The sequence below is a fragment of the Salvia hispanica genome, chromosome 1 (assembly GCF_029641045.1).
Source record: "Salvia hispanica isolate PSC_SH4W2 chromosome 1, Shi_PSC_v1, whole genome shotgun sequence".
Classification (NCBI taxonomy): domain Eukaryota; kingdom Viridiplantae; phylum Streptophyta; class Magnoliopsida; order Lamiales; family Lamiaceae; genus Salvia; species Salvia hispanica.
This window is the reverse complement of record NC_142692.1, coordinates 12,534,697-12,552,086: the sequence shown is the minus strand read 5'-3', so window position 1 is coordinate 12,552,086 and position 17,390 is coordinate 12,534,697. Positions and strand designations below refer to the sequence as shown.

Genomic DNA, 17,390 nt, shown 5'->3' with positions numbered 1-17,390 from the left:
CGTCTCATGCATTCGCATCAGGCTCTGGCAATTGTCAGCAGTCGGGCGTCGCAAATATGTGTCGCCAAAAGCCTCCACAACTAACTTACAAAAATTCTTCAGACATTCGCGGTCAGTTGTATCCCCGACGTGAAGGTACTCGTCGAACATATCCGCTGTTGTGCCGTAGGCCAACTGGCGGATCGCAACCGTGCACTTCTGCAACGGCGTAAGTCTGGTCTGCCGATCCCATCTTCCCGATACTGGAAGTACTCATCACGGGCCTCCAACGTGTGCACAATGCGGAGAAAAAGATCCCGGCTCATTCTAAAACGGCGGTGAAAAACATTCGGGCCCCACCTTGAATTCTCGGCAAAATAATCTGCGAACAGACGTTCGTGCGCTACGTCGTGCTCGCGAGGGACAAACGTCCGTCGTCGTATCGGGCGAGGGACCCGCGCCTCCGCCGCCGCCTGCTCCCGCTGCATTTGTGCCAAGCATTCCGCCTTGGCTTCATTAACGACATCGAACAAGGCTCGAGTCAAGGCCCGTCTGCAGCCATCCGATGTACTCAAATCGTAGTCGTCGGGATTCATTTTTGAGTCGAGGAGAGAGAATAATTGAAGAGAAATTGAAGAGATGTGAAATTGGAGTGTGTGAAATGGTAGTGAATAGTAGAGTTTAAATAAGAAAAAATTCAAAAAAAAATTCAAAAAAAAATAGAAACGCGTGCCCATCGTCCGCGACCCATCGTTCGCGTCGTCCACAGTGGCGGACGATGGTTAACCCATCATCCGTGGTGCTGCAGTGGCGGACGATGCGACGGACGATGCATCGTCCGCCCCATTACGGATGCCCTTACAAAAGTTAATTTTTTCATCATGATGAGGAAGTTTGAAACTCGAATACTTAAAATTATGGTTAAAATAAAATCCGAACATAATTACTGAAGTGACCTTATGGGATTGATACCCCTAAACTGAAATATTAGTAAAGGACTAGTATCACGCATGTGTTATGCACAGATTAATATATTTTTAAAATATTAATTTTCAATTTTAAATTAAATGATGAAACTGCATTTATCATTAATATTTACAGCCTCTTATTTATTGATATTTGGCCCATTTTATATATGGAGTTATAATTATTTGACCTTTCAAATAATAAAAATAATTTTAATTGATAGATAATTTTTAATTAAAACAACATTATTTTAAAATTTTCCAAAACTACCATTTTATATATGTATATATAGATAGATATATTCTAAATATCCAACAATAATAATTATTTTATAAAATTATTTCAAAAATAAGAACATTTTTTTGTAAATGACTAAAATATACTACCGAAAAACTGAAAATCCCCAACTTTGTAGCATATGAAATGTAAAATTAATTTAAGATATTGTTTATCAAGAGCTATAATTTAAGATTGCACCGGTGAGACACTTCTTGGTCGAGCTTCATTTCATTTTAATATAGTGACCCTATACACTAAAAACCCAAACCCTGAAACCTAAATCCTAAACCATTAACTTTAAAATATACTCCCCCCCTCTCGGATAATTCGTCCCAGTTTTTCATTTCGGTCCGTCCCACATAATTTGTCCCACTTCACCCATTCCTACTCACATTTCATTATAAAACTAATATATAAAGGTAGAACTCACATTTCACTAACTTTTTCAACCCACTTTTCATTACAACTCTTAAAACTCGTGCCCAGTCAAAGTGACCCGAATTATTCGGGACGGAGGGAGTACTCATCATGACCAACAAATGGGTCAAATATCAATAAAATTCTCCCTTTGTCCCACTTCAATTTTACTCTGTTGATCACTTATTCTATTTTGGGGGTTTTAGATCTGTATTCGATATTCGATATTTTACACTTGGTCGGCCTACTTGATAATCCTTACTGATAGTAGAGTTTTTTTTTTTACCTAAAGCTTGGCTGTAAATATGTAACTAAAAAATTGTCTTAAATAAATGATCATCGTCAATTTTAATGTTTAAGATTTGATAAGCCAATATCATCTATATTATTTTGCTTTAAAAACTTTTTGTTTTTTTTCCAATTTTTACTAACTCATAATGTTAAAAATTGACCATCATCTATATTATATTTCTCTAACGTTTTAATTAATTCATGAAAAAATAAAAATACAAAAGCTAACTAAAGAATTTGTTGATCATTGTGATATTGACATCGATTTTTTAGTCAAGAATATGTCAAAGTAGGAAACAATTCACAGAAAAAAAGGAAAGGAAATAATTCAATATTAGATTTATATTGCAACCAAAAATAGTTCTATAGAGCTTTATTTGTATGCCTTACTTGTTTCTATAAATAAGAGGCTGTAAACATGTATAGTAAACAATATAATGAAAATACACAATATCGAACTCATCCTTGCGCTCGCGTAGCAAATCAAGACTCGAGACTCGAGAGCCTCACTCGCCAAATTGCAAGATCCATCTCCAGGTTGACATGCGCTCAAAGCTTGAAACCGTCCATGTCTAGTAATTAGTATGTTAACGTTACTGATCACAATATCAAATCCATTCTTGCGCTCGCATTCGCATAGCACTTCGAGACTCGAGAGCCTTTCTCGGCAGATTACAAGAGATCTTGCAAGCGCTCATCCATATCCATTATTTTATTTTTTTTTAACCAACAAAATGTAACAACTTATATTAAAAAAAGGTGCTGAAATGTCAATCCCAAAAATCAAACTGTCCTCTAAGATCGAAATAAAGATAAGCAGGAACAAATGCACCCTTGACCTTAAGCAAAGACAGCTGCGGCCTTCTTCCTTGGTGCAGCCTCGGTACCTTCTCTGAAATTGGTCTTGAATCTAGGGGCTACATTGCGGAGGTACCTCGTGCGACCAGTTCCGGTGGTCTTTCTACGGATGGCCTTCACACTCCAGTTGTATGTGTGTGTGTCTTGTTCCTCCTCTTTCCGAAACTCCCGGTTCCCTTCCCCATTGCTATCGCGCAGCTTCAAAAAACCTCATCCATCCATATCCATTATCATCATCTATACCAGAATTTATAGGAGAAAAGAAGTTGAAAGAAGCATAGAAAATTAATGACATAAATGTGTGGGAAGAAGAAGAGAATGGAATTCATGGAGTTTTTGAAACGGAAAAACTGTTTCTCTCTCAATAAACGTGATGTTTAATAATACTACGGCATTTATTTGTATCCATTAACTCCCTTAAATTCATTAACAAAGAATAATTTTAATTAGATTATAATTTTAAAATTAGTTAGGCAGTTTTTGTAAATATTTTCAAAATTTCCTTTTTATATGTGTATAGATAGATAGAAATGTATTATTTAAACAAAATACATTGAATTACCACAAATTTAATAAAAATGTGTTGCTTGTGGAAGCCTAAATTTATTCAATTTCAGTTATGCTCTCATCTTGAATTCTACAGCAAAGCTTTATTTAGGTATAGCTTTGAGGGTTGGACTGCCTCATAAAATTTCCAATGCTGATGCATCAACTGAACTGATATAACATCATCTTTTTCCTTAATTTCATTTATTATACATCCCCCACTTTACAGGTATTCAGATAAAACAATTGCTGCTTAATTCCTCAGCAAATGTTTACATGGATGGGGTTGAACTTGAATGATTTCACAATTCACACACTCCCCTCGAATTTGCTTGGAAATTTAAGAAGGGAAGCCACTACATCTCTCATCGAGGGCCTCATATCCGGTGCCATTTCAGTGCATTGTAAAGCAAGATCCACCATCACCATTGCTTCTTGCTGCTCCTCCCTCTCCCAGTACTTGATTTCTTCATCCAAAAACCCATATTCATGGTTGCAACCTTTTAGCGTCGTCCTCACCCAGGAGACAATATCTAAGCCCTCATCAAAGCTTGGATCCACTGGTAATTTTCTGCACACAAGCTCCAGTAGAATTATTCCATAGCTGTATACATCGCATTTATCCGTCAACCTTGTCGCATATGCATTCTCTGAAATCCAAATTTAGTAAGACTTTATGAGGTTATATTATTGAGGAAAAAAACATTTTGAACACAAAATTGTATGAGTAGCATACATAAAGATTAGCTGCTGCTTACCTGGTGCTATGTAGCCAAGTGTTCCAACAATTACAGAATCTGTTTCGTTTTCATCAACTTCAGAATCCAATTTTGCTGCCCCAAAATCTCCAATCTTGGGTTCAAATTCCGAGTCCAGCAGTACGTTGTCTGATTTGACATCCCTGTGAATGATTGGAGGTACACAGTCATGGTGAAGATACGACAAACCTTGAGCTATTCCAAGAGCAATACGGCATCGCTGCTCCCAGCTCAAAGCTACGCGAGGTAGTCTCTTGTGCAGTAGATGATAGAGAGTGCCCTCAGGCATGTATTCTGTAACAATGTATCCATATCCATTTCTGATGCTGTAACCTCCCATTCTAAGTATATTTCTGTGTCTGACTAGGTTCAAAATTCTCATCTCTGAGTTGAATTTTGACTCACTCAGATCCACCTTCTTAATTGCCCACTGCTTTTTTGATTTCACTGACTCTGCTCTATACACAGTCCCATGCTTGCCTCTTCCAATCACATGCTTATCACTCCAACCTTCAGTTCCACGAAGAATATCCATGAAGTTCAGATCTTCTGGTAACTCTTCATTGCTTGATTGATGGTACAGCAGTGCTTGATGAGGAGACGTTGGGGTACGGTGCCAAAAACGAGTTAATAATGCGTATATGGCTGCAAGAAGGCACACTGTCAAGAAAAATGATCCAATTATTATACCCGCGAGGACTGGACCTCCTGGATGTGCTTTCTTGTGACTGCTGCAGTGGCCGCCTTTCATGGATGCTAGACAGAGTCTTGGATTCCCCAGAGTCGTTCTGGGATTCGACTCCATTGCCTTTGCCCAAACAGCCGGAATTTGGCCTGAGAGTTGATTATATGATATGTTCACAAAATAAAGTGACCTCATATTGTCTGTGGCTGATGGTATTTCGCCTGAGAAATTGTTGCTTGAGATATCAAGGATCTCCAACATATCAAGCTCGCCAATGCAACTGGGTATTTCTCCAGAAATCCTGTTTGTGCTGAGGTTCAGATGTTGAAAATTTTGGATTCTACTCAGACTGCAAGGAAAATGACCACCAAGCAAATTGTTACCAAGCTGGAGCTCACCCAGTCTTTGGCTGCTCATGAAAACGTCTGGAATCACGCCTGTCAAATTGTTCTCTTGAAGCCGAATGATTGTGAGTGTTGATGAAGAAAGGATCTCAGGTGGAACACCTCCCGCAAGTTCATTTTTGCTGACGTCTAGTTTGCCTATTTTCGTACAACGACTCAGCTCTGGAGGAATTGGTCCTGTCAATCTGTTTGAAGAAATATTCATTTCTTCCAGATTCTGAAGCTCCCCAAATTCCTGAGGTATTGATCCTGAAAACTTATTCTCTGAAAGATCAATCAGTGAGAGATTCCTCCAGGAACCAAATACTGTTGGGATTGCTCCTTCAAACAAGTTTCCTCGAACATCAAAATGAGCGATGCTGGATGAGATTCCCATGTCATTCGGTATGCTTCCTTGCAAACGATTGTTGTGGAGAAATAACCTGTACAGAGACTTGCATTTGATGATTTCAGTGGGGAAACCGCCAGTAAATTTGTTGTCACCAACTGTCAAACGTATGAGGCGGTTGCCAGAACATACGGTTCTTGGAATTTCTCCCATAAACTGATTTCCTGTAAGATCCAAGATACCTAAACCAGGAACCATATTCTTGCCCAAATCTGATGGAATCTCCCCTGTGAAGTTGTTTTGAGCCAAAACAAGATCTGTAAGGTTTGTCAAGTTGGTAATTCCAGGTGGTATTCTGCCTGTCATTTTATTACAGTAGACGCTGAACATTCGAAGAGAGATCAAATTGTCTATACAATGTGGTATAGGACCCTCAATCTGATTGTAATTCAGCATGAGAGTCTCTAAACGCCTGAGACCACAAATCTCAGGAGGGAGAATTCCACTGATTTTATTAAAACGAAATGCAACATGGACCAGAGAAGTGCAGTTTCCGATTCCTGATGGTAGAGGACCACTGAGAGTATTATTATGGAGAAACAATCTCTCCAAGTTTTTGAGATAAGAAACTGAAGTTGGTACATGACCAGTCAAGGCATTGAGAGATAAGTCTAGGTAAGTAAGCTTATCGCATTGCTTGATATCTTCAGGAATGCTCCCGTTGAACTTGTTCCCTCTAAGTATGAGCTCTGTTAAATTTCTGAGACTCCACAAGGACATGGGAATTTGCCCTTCAAAGTTGTTTCCCCAAAGGTACACATTCTCAAGTTGAGTCAGGCCCTTGAAGAAATCCTGCGGTATTACTCCTCCGAGATTGGTTTTAGATGCATCCAAGTATTTGAGCTGACGACAGTTGCCTATGGACGGTGGTAATGGGCCATGGAATGAATTATTACGCAGAAAAAATTTAACAAGCGAGCAATTGGATGGAAAATCAGGCAAGCTTCCATTTAAATTATTCCCATTCAAGTAAACTCCACTCAAACTCGGAATAGAAAACAGTTCACTTGGAACTCCACCGCTCAAGAAATTCTGATCCAAGCCAAGATATATAAGGCTTTTGCATTGGCGTACCTCAGGTGGAATCGTGCCAGATAGTTGGTTGAGGCCCAAATCGAGCCGTTGCAGCTGCCCCGGTGTGAAAATATCGGGAGGAAGTGGCCCCGACAGGCTATTGTTGTAGAGAAAAAGCTCGATGAGCTTACTGCAGTTGCCAACCACAGCAGGAACACTTCCACTGAAATTGTTTGCACTGAAATCAAGAGTGATCAGATCAGGAATCTGACACAGATACGGAAACGTATCCACCAGAACCCCGGAGAGGCCGAATTTAGGCACAACCAGCGCCTGGACACGAAAATCTGTTTTATTTGAGTAGCAAATAACACCAGGCCAGTTGCAGTGAGCAGAAGGTGAGGTGGTATGGTTCCATTGCAGGAGAGACCTCGAAGTCTCTGCCAGGCTGTTTCGAAACCGGAGAAGCTGCATCGCAGCTTGAGGCTGCGATGCAGATGGGATTGGGACAAGGAACAGTACATAACCAAGGAACAGAAGAAACATTTTGGTAAGCTTGTTGATTGAGAATGAGTTAAGTGTTATGTTCTGTTGGAATGTGTGTTTTTTTTGGTAGAATTTTTCATGGATCATGTGAGCAAGAATCAGCTTGCCTGTGATTTGTTGTTTTTTTGTAAAATTAAAGATTAGGGAATAATATTGTCAGCAACAAAAAATGTTATAGTAATGGTGTCGGCCTAACAAAAGCTGCGTTAGTAGCAACTACCATATTCTTATCAATGTTATCATCATCGTCTTTTATAGTTTTGTAGTAATGTGACTAATGTCCAATTTATTTGGAATGTTGTGATATTTATATATGATAGGGACATTTCCGTTGGTGGGGCGGTTTTGTATTTAACATGCCTCATATTTAGATCATATTAGATGGTATGCATCTAGAAGTATTTTGGATGTATGCAAAGTGCGCAATTTCCTCTCATTTTTTTAAAATAAAATAAAATAAATTATTGAACTACTCCAACATTCAAAAAACTAAATAAATAATGTCACTTGCATTACATTGAAATTAAAAGCCATATTTTTTAATTTATTTATATTCCATGTTCGGTAAGTTATTCCTGTCTGTATTGGAATTGAATAATTAAGGCAGTATCTATCATCAGAGTACAAAAATATAAAAAAATCTATTAAAATACGAGGGGTTTTGGTTTCTAATTTCCCGAATAGGGCGAGCAGAATGTAATCAGGTAAAAACTCAATTGAGTAGAATCATTGCTGCAATGAGATGAAACTGTTTTTGGAGAAAAAATTTCAGTGGTCTCGGAATACCACGGTAGAAAGCATATGTGGTATACCCTATCAATAGTATTTTGACAAATAGATATGCATATTGGTCCCACCTCCAACTAGAATGACACATAGACACATACAATTATGGAAATTTCTCATGTGCGTACATAGATAATATAACTCCATATACACATATATGGACATTAATTACCATCCAATTAGTTAATAGGAAAAATTTGATTTGATAAAAATTTTGAGAACTCAATATATACTCATTAACTACGAGAAAATCTTTCGCTTCAATTAAAATAGCCGCCATTTCTACCATTGTGGAGAACAAAATTACACTCCAAATCATATAAGCACCAATAACACATAACTTGAGTAAATACATTGTACACAATATTTAATAGAATTATTTTTTGTTATTCTTTTAACAAGTATTGCACTTCTATATGAATGATAATATTGTATACTTCTTATTGTATTTTTATGTATCATGTTGAATATGAATGGTAATATAGTATAATTCTTATTTTATTTTTCTATAGCACGTTAACTTAATAATTGTTGTATTTTATGTTAGAATATAAAGCAATGAGTACTTAATAATAATAACATGATCCAAAATAATATTTTTACTTTATTAAAAGTTTGCCTGTACACCATAAAAACTCTAGAAACAAAATAGATTCTAAGCTTGTCGCAGTAACTAGCAATTAAAATATAAAAATAAATAAAACTACTATACTCAAATTGTTCACCAATAATAAAGTTTAATCCTATCAAAAGTACTCAATAGTTAATATATAAAGATTTTCTCGTAGTTAATGAGTATATATTGGGTTCTCGAAATTTTCATATCAAATTAAATTTTTGTCGTTAACTAATTGGATGGTAATTAATGTGCATATATGTGTGTATATGGAGCTATATTATCTATGTATGCACATGAGAAATTTCCATAATTGTATGTGTCTATGTGTCATTCTAGTTGGAGGTGAGACCAATATGCATATCTAGGGTCTTATTCTAATACTTATAGCACCCTAATCCAAAATCAAGACTAAATCTCCACCCTTGGATTTTAAAATGAGTGGATGAGATTAAAGCTCACAAATCTCAATAAATACTAGACAAAATATCAACAAAAGGGTAATATCGTCATTATGTTATCATATGATAATTTTCGTGGGTGTTTTTTTATATCAACATTGTGTATTACAAATATCAACAATATGATATAAGAATATCAACATTAGTACAAGAAAATATCAACACATATTTATTGAGATTTTTACATGGTTTTATTGAGATTTTTTGATGTATTTGTTGATAAAAATCTGGGTATCAACATTTACGAAAACTAAAATAAAAAATATCAAATTTCATCATCCGAACGTCGTCGGAACATATGCAATTGAGATCTCGTTGGAATCCTTATTAAATTATCTTTAATTTGATATATTTTTTGCGAAAAAATAATTTAAATTGAGAGAGTTACGTAAATTTAAAGATTTGAGATGATTTTAAGGAGAGAGAAAGTAGCTAGTTATAATTACTACATATAGAATTTGACATTAATACCCTTTTAATTTAATTAATAATTATTTAAATTTAAAATATATTATACTTGACATTATATTAACCACAAGATTTTCTAATTTAATGGTTGAAAATTGGTCTCAATTTGAGATTGGTAATTAGTTAGCAATCTACATCCCTGCATATCTATTTATTAAAATATTATTGATAGGGTATACCACATATGCTTTCTAGTTTTTGGTGCCTAATTATGGTTATTTCAGTTTAATCCTTGCAAAAATATTTATTTACACTTAGGCTACGCATATATAGATAGAGAAGCGTAGTTTCAAAATCGCAATATATTTGTTTATGAATTCGAAAATTGAGAGATTTTCTTCCTAATTATTTATTCTGTGTCCGTGGAGGGAATATATTTTAAAGGAGAGAAATAGACATGGTAATAAAATCTTCCATTCAAGAAGTTTTTATGAAGCCCAATTTGTGCCACAATATAATTGGGCTTAGTCGTATTACTGAATTTTCAAGCGATGCTCACGCAATTTCTCAATGAAAATATAAGGGTGAGTTCTACCCAACGGGCCATGTTGAAAATCCGGAGCCCATTGTGTCAACTGCATGAAATTGGGCCATATCATTCAATTCCTTTACAACATGTAAAATAGCCTTAGTTGCATAACTATCAACAAACAAATAGTCTAATTGGTGGATAAAGGAATTGGTAAAGTAAGAGGATAAAAATTAAAAAATAAGTAAAATAATAGTAGTAGAGAGATAAAAATACCAAAACTAGTCCAATTTGAGGCCGACATGTATTCTTGTGTACTTAGTAAATTTTCATAAACACAAACGATAGTAGTAAATTTGATTGATAGACTATAATAAACAATAAAACTAGTAGTACTATTTTTTAGAGGAAATATAACAAAGAAGTGAGCCTTAGAGCATCCTCATCCGTGCTCTTAGCTAAGAGCATGGAGGTGGGCCCGGATCCACTTTTACTCCTTGTCCTTAGCTAAGAGTACAACACCCACATTCGTGCTCTTAGCTAAGGACAAGCTCAAGGGTCCCACCATTCTATTATTCAATTTAAATAAAAACATTTCCACAATATTAAAATGCATTAAAAATACCCGGAATAATATTACAAATTATATAATAATTAAAAATTATATAATTAAAATCCTAAAAATTAAAAATTACATAATTAAAATACTAAAAATTAAAAATTACATAATTAAAATCCATAAAATTAAAAAGACCCACTACTCGTTACCGAATTTCGCACAAATGTGATTGATTAAATCTTTTTGTAGCTCAGTGTGGGCTCTTGTATCGCGCATTGTGTGTCTTATTTCGATCCTCTCGTTCACCGTCGTATGCACAGCTCGGCGTGGGGGAGACCTCGCGGTTGAGCTTCCGGCTTCATCCTCGTCGTAAAAGTTAGCCGCCCTCGGTCCTTCGTCAGCTATAATCATGTTGTGCAAGATAATGCACGTGTACATGATGTCGACGATATTCTTAACGTACCAAAGCCGAGAAGGGGACTTCACAATGTTGAATCGGCCTTGAAGGACACCAAAAGCTCTTTGACGTCTTTCCGAGCAGACTCTTGACGCTGCGCAAAAAGAATCCGTCTCGGCTCTTGTGGATTGCTGAACGACTTCACGAAAGTCGACCACCTTGGGTAGATACCATCGGCAAGATAGTAACCCATGTGGTATGCATTTCCGTTGACGGTGAAGTCGATCGCCGGTGCTACACCATTCAAAACATCATCGAAGAGTGGTGAAGAATATAGCACGTTCAAGTCATTGTTGGATCCGGCAACACCGAAATATGCATGCCAAATCCATAGGCGGTAGTCGGCGACCGCTTCAAGGATAAGCGTTAGGCCGCCGCCTTTGTGGCCGCTTAAGAATTGCCCCCTCCAAGCAGTCGGACAATTCTTCAACTTCCAATGCATGCAGTCAATGATGCCTAGCATACCGGGAAAACCGTGGACTGTTTCGTGAAGACGAAGCAACCGTTGACAATCGTCGGTGGTGGGTGCCCGAAGAAATTCCTCGCCGAAAGTAGAACGAACGCCGTTGCAAAAATTCTTGAGGCATAGGATTCCAATTGACTCACCGACATGAAAATACTCGTCGAAGAGGTCAGCCGTTTGCCTAGTAGCAAGTTGTCGGATGGCACAAGTACACTTTTGCAACGCCGTGAGACTTTGTCGACCGATTGCGTCTGCACCTTCTTGAAAGTATTCAACGCGGGTGGACAATGTGTTGACAATACGCATAAACAACCGTTTTGACATGCAAAAACGGCGCCGAATGTAATCTTCTGGATACCGCGGCTGGTCGGAAAAATAGTAGGCAACGAGCCTTTCATGGGCTCCCTCTCGATCACGAGGGATGTAGCGACGTTTTGCTCTAGTTGGTTGAGGAGGAGGGGCGGGGGTATTGGCGGCACGATATTGTTCATAATATTCTTGTTCTTCGCGCTCCGCTTCCGCAATGAGATTGGTGAAATCCATTTTTGAATTTTTTAGAGAGAGTTTGGGTGAGAGGAAGATGTAGATGATTTAGTATGAAAAAGTATGAATGAGAGATAATTTGATGTGAAAAGTGGATGATGAATGTGTGTATTTATAGATGATTTTGGGATTAAAAAAAAATCACAAAAATCCAAAAAAAAAACGTCCATAAACGGCTCTATTGTTTTGGGAATCCAATTTTTTTTTTTTGGTATTATTTTGAATTATTTATGAATTTTAAAAAAAAAATCGAATTTGCCAACGGCAATAAGAAGACGCCACGTAGAACTGCTCAGCGGCACGGACGTGCTCTTAGCTAAGAGCAGCGCCATGCCACTGGCACGGACGGACAGCTCGCAGCGGCGGCCGGACGAGCTCGTATTCAGCGGCACGGACGGACAGCCCACCGCTGCGGATGCTCTTGAAGACATGCTAATTGAAACAAATTTAATAGGATCACCTTCTGCGCTATTTAAAAGTATGGACACTTGTCACATCCATGTAAAGTAAGAAAATCTGAAAATGTAATGAATACACTAAAAAAAGGACGCAAATTATAGTCTTTGTGATGGGGTTTGATTAAACATGGGCAAATTGTTTGTTTTGATTTTTGAACTTGCTGAGAAATCAAATCAAATAATTGGAGAAGGTCGGGGTAGAATGGGAAAAGAGAAATGATTGTTGGGGAAAAGTGTGGAATTGATAGCTATCGAATCGCAAATGAATCAACGGTTGGTGGTCCATTTTGTTATTAGAGCATCTCCAATGCTACATAGGCCAGCAATAGGCTAGCCATTCTCTCCCCTGCCACGTCAGCAGCACTAAAAATCTACCTGCCACATCAGATTTAGGCCAGCCATAGGCCAGGCGCAATAAAAATAATTCAAAATATACTACATTTACGGAATTAAAATTACGATTAAATTACGGAATTAAATTTACGACACATATACGGGAAAAATTCATTAATTGCATTTAAAAAGGTACATAGATAAAAAAAAATTACATTTAAAAAGGTACATAATAAAGGAAACTCGTTAAAACAAGAGGTGCAAATGAAAATGAAACTAAAATCGCGTTTATATAGGTTTTGAAAAAAAAAAAAATTAAAAATCGGCGCTGGCCGATCGGGCCGCCACAATGGCGGCCAGCGCATCGGCCAGCCACACGCAATCGGCTAGCCTTGGCCGGTTTTTACGCCGAAATTCGGCTAGTCTACTCCAATGGTTCGGCTAGCTGACCGGCTAGCCACGTCAATCGGCTAGCCGGTGGCTAGCCTAAAGAGCATCTCCAATGCAAATAGGCCAGCCACTCTCTCTCCCTGCCACGTCAGCAGCACTAAAAATCCACCTGCCACATTAGATTTAGGTCAGCCATAGGCCAGCCACAATAAAAATAATTCAAAAAATACTACATATACGGAATTAAAATTACGATTAAATTACGGAATTAAATTTACGAGACATATACTAGAAAATTCACTAATTGCATTAAAAAAGGTACATAGATAAAAAAAATTACATAATAAAGAAAAAAAACTATCGCCGTGCAGTCCTCCGTGCCCACAACTCTTCAATTATATCCTTTTGGAGTTGAATATGAGCATCCACTTGGCGCATGTCGGCAAATTCCTTGAGGCGGCCGGCTTCATCGAGAGGTACCCCACGTCGTACGCTAGGGGTGGCCGTTCCGTGGCTTGGACCGGCTTCATCGTCATTGGCCCAACTAGTCAGTTGTACGCCTTCGTCTTCGACGATCATGTTGTGCAGGATAATACAGGCGTACATTATTTGGGAAACGCATGTGACATCCCACAAACGCGTTGGACCCTTAATTTCCGCCCATCGAGACTGGAGCACACCAAATGCGCGCTCCACGTCCTTGCGCGCCGACTCCTGTCGTTCCGCAAAGTAGGCCTTCCTTTCATCACTTGCGTGCCTGATCATCTTCACAAAGACAGGCCACCTAGGGTATATCCCATCCGCCAAGTAGTAGCCCATATCATGCCGGTTGCCGTTGGCCACAAACGAGACGGCTGGACCGACGCCCTGACACTTCTCGTTGAAGAGGGGAGACGTTGAGGTCGTTGTTCAACCCGACTACCCCAAAATACGCGTGCCAGATCCACAGCCGGTAATTAACTACGGCCTCGAGGATCATCGTGGGATTCTTTGACTTGTAGCCGGTCGTGTAGGCCCCCTTCCAGGCAGTCGGACAGTTCTTCCACTCCCAATGCATACAGTCTATGCTGCCTAACATCCCGGGGAACCCATGCTTCTCCCCGTGCATCTGCATCAAATTCTGACAATCTTCGGGAGTAGGGCTTCGAAGGTACTGCTCACCGAAAACGTTCATCACGCCCTCACAGAAATACTTCAGACATTCCAGGGCTGTCGACTCACCGATGTGGAGGTACTCATCCCACATGTCTGCCGCGCCTCCGTAGGCCAACTACCTGATTGCCGCCGTGCACTTTTGAATAGGGGTGTGGCCGGGTCTGCCAACCGCATCGTGCCTGAAGCGGAAACACAGATATCGACGCTCTAATGCGCCAACGATACGCATAAACAACTCCCTGCGCATTCTAAAACGCCGCCGGAACATGTTTGCGGGAAACCGCGGGTTCTCTGAAAAGTAGTCGTCGTACAACCGCTGATGTGCAGCTACGTGATCCCGATCAATCACTGCTCGGCGGTGGATAACCCGTGGAGGGCGAGGTATCGCCTGCTGTTCCACCCTACGCATGTACCGCTCCATCTCGCGGTTCATGTAGGCATTCATAGCCTCGTTCATATCCGTCCGTACTCCTCAGCATCCCCACCACTACCACCACTGCTACCACCCGCGTTACTCATCGCTCGATGATGCTCTTGTACAGAAAGTTAGAGAGAGAGAAAACTCGTTAAAACAAGCGGTGCAAATGAAAATGAAACTAAAATCGCGTTTATATAGGTTTTAAAAAAATAAAAATAAAAATCGTCGCTGGCCGATCGGGCCGCCACAATGGCGGCCAGCGCATCGGCCAGCCACACGCAATCGGCTAGCCTTGGCCGGTTTTTTCGCCGAAATTCGGCTAGCCTGCTCCAATGGTTCGGCTAGCCGACCGGCTAGCCACGTCAATCGGCTAGCCGGCATTGGAGATGCTCTTATTCTCTTGTTCCTTCCCCGGTAGCAACTACTATCTTAATGTTGTTACATGGCCTAAATTGAACAATGAGCAATAAGTCTATGTTATATTCTTGTTTTGGTTGTACAAAATTTGATTGTTTATCATTACTCTAAATTGAATACTCCTACTCCTACTCCTACATAGATTCTATTATTAAAAGGAAAAAACTTGTACTACTAAACACAATCTTTAGGGATATACATTATACATGCGTTTCTACAAAAGAAAAATCAAGATGTTGATAGGTCTTATCTTATCCCTAAACCCCACTTGCTAGCAATGCAAAATAAATTGATAAGTTATTTTTGGAATAAAAACATATCTAGGGAATTCAGTAAAAACTGTTGGAGTGAAATGAACCTATTAAAATTAACAAGTTAAAGAGGGATTATATGTAACAATAAGTTTTGAGAGTGGATTTAAATCTTGGAGACGAGAAAGATGTATGCGGGTGATACACATGATGAAAACTTTCCAAAATCAGTTACAAAAAATTTGAATTTTAGAAAAAATTGAGTGTGTGCTATTATTGTACTTTACTCTTGATTAACAATATTTCAAAAGGTCAAATATGTTCCCCCAAAAAATGAGAACAATTGTTTATATGATGAAATAGAATGGAGTGCTAGTAGTTATTTCCAAACAGAAATTAACAATTAATAATAAATTCCAAAAGCAGTTGCTCACTGGGACATGGTAGTTGGAGTACTACTTGATACTATGCTCACAAAAAAATTATGGTAATAGTCTAACAGAGATTATGAGTTCTGAGGGTTAGAGTTGTCTTGTTAGGCACTTGATGGGTCTTGCATATGATTCTATGATTTCTATCTCATACAGCCATTGTCACACCTCCTCCATCATTATGTAATGAGTCCCACTCTGTTTTTATTTTCCTATTCTCATATCTCACTTCATCCTCACCCATAATGCCTGTACATTATCTATGTACACTATATTCTCAATTAATTTCATAAATGATACTCTCAATATTCCCTTCTATGTAATGTCATTATTCTCCCTATCATCAGACATCAAGCTAAGGCAGAAGAAATAAGATGGTAATCAATTTTTTAGTTTTATTTATTTTGTAATGCTCTCTTTTTTATGGAAAAATAGTCTTATATGTGGACAATATAAGTTTTGATGAGAAATTGATAAAGTAAGAGAGAATAAAATAGATAAATTAGGAGAGAGAAAGAGAAAAAGTAAGAATGAGAAGGAGAAAAAGTGGTTAAGTATGAGACAAAATTTTCATTTTTGGAATGAGACTTTTTTCGTGAATATCCCAAAATAGGACGAGTATATATTGAATAATGATTAGTAAATTGAGTAATGATGAGAAAATGATCTCCCTTTGTTACATCTGAGATCTCATTAAGAATTCCATTATAAAATAATGATATTCTCTTCCTATTCATTTCATGACTTCGTTCCCATGTCTCGTCAAGATCACATTCAATTTCTGAGCCTTAGATTTTGAATAGTTTTGGTATCAACTGTTCATGGCTTTGATGACTTATTCCATATTCCGCTGTTAATTTTATCATGGATTTATGATTTTTTTTGTATACGAGTGTTATGTTTACGGGTTTTGTATCAGTTTCCTCCTCACTTCCTGGTGAAAATTATTTTATTGAAAACTTAATAGGCGGACTCTTGATTACTCCCTCCGTCCGCAATAAGAGTCCCGTTTTTTTCATTTTAGTCCGTCCATGAATAAGAGTTCCAGTTCACTTTTACCTTATGTTGGAACCGAAGAAAATCAGTTTAATCAATTGAAGTAAACAGGTAAAGAAGAGCGTAACTTGCTGCTAATTTAATAAATATTTCTTATATCTTCAAAGTGAAACTACAATGGTTTAAATAGTAATAGAAAAGAAAGAGATGCATTGCTTAAAAGAAAGAGACTCTTCGTTTTTGATTGGTGACTCTTCGTTTGAATGGTGACTCTCGGACCAACTTAGGCATATTCTCATACAGCCTCCCTTAACTTCCATGATGGTTTCCTCACCCTCGTGCCTCGACGAAGGGCTTCCTTATTCGGTGTCGGCCTATGTTCGGTAGAGAACTTTTGAGACTCATCATCCCTCCCGCCTTCAAGACCTGACTTGTCCCCAAGTAGGATTTGAGGGAACCTACTCCGCAACTCCGCAAGAGCTTCCCATGTAGCATCCTCGGCAGATAAATGACGCCACTTAATCAGAACTTGTTCTTGGTCCTTACCCTTATTCAAGATGGAACGGGTAGCTAAGACCTCTTCAGGCT

At 38.4% G+C, this 17,390-nt stretch overlaps 1 protein-coding gene across 1 annotated transcript; it reads right to left on the bottom strand.

Moving 5' to 3' along the window:
- Nucleotides 1-3,498: 3,498 nt before the first annotated feature.
- Nucleotides 3,499-7,218, bottom strand: LOC148933264 (uncharacterized). Its single transcript, XM_089063020.1, has 2 exons — nucleotides 4,095-7,218; nucleotides 3,499-3,986 (listed from the first exon to the last, which is right to left on the bottom strand). The coding sequence occupies exons 1-2, from the start codon at nucleotides 7,216-7,218 to the stop codon at nucleotides 3,646-3,648; spliced, it is 3,465 nt and encodes a 1,154-aa protein (XP_088919146.1). The 3' UTR covers nucleotides 3,499-3,645.
- Between the last annotated feature and the right edge of the window lie 10,172 nt (nucleotides 7,219-17,390).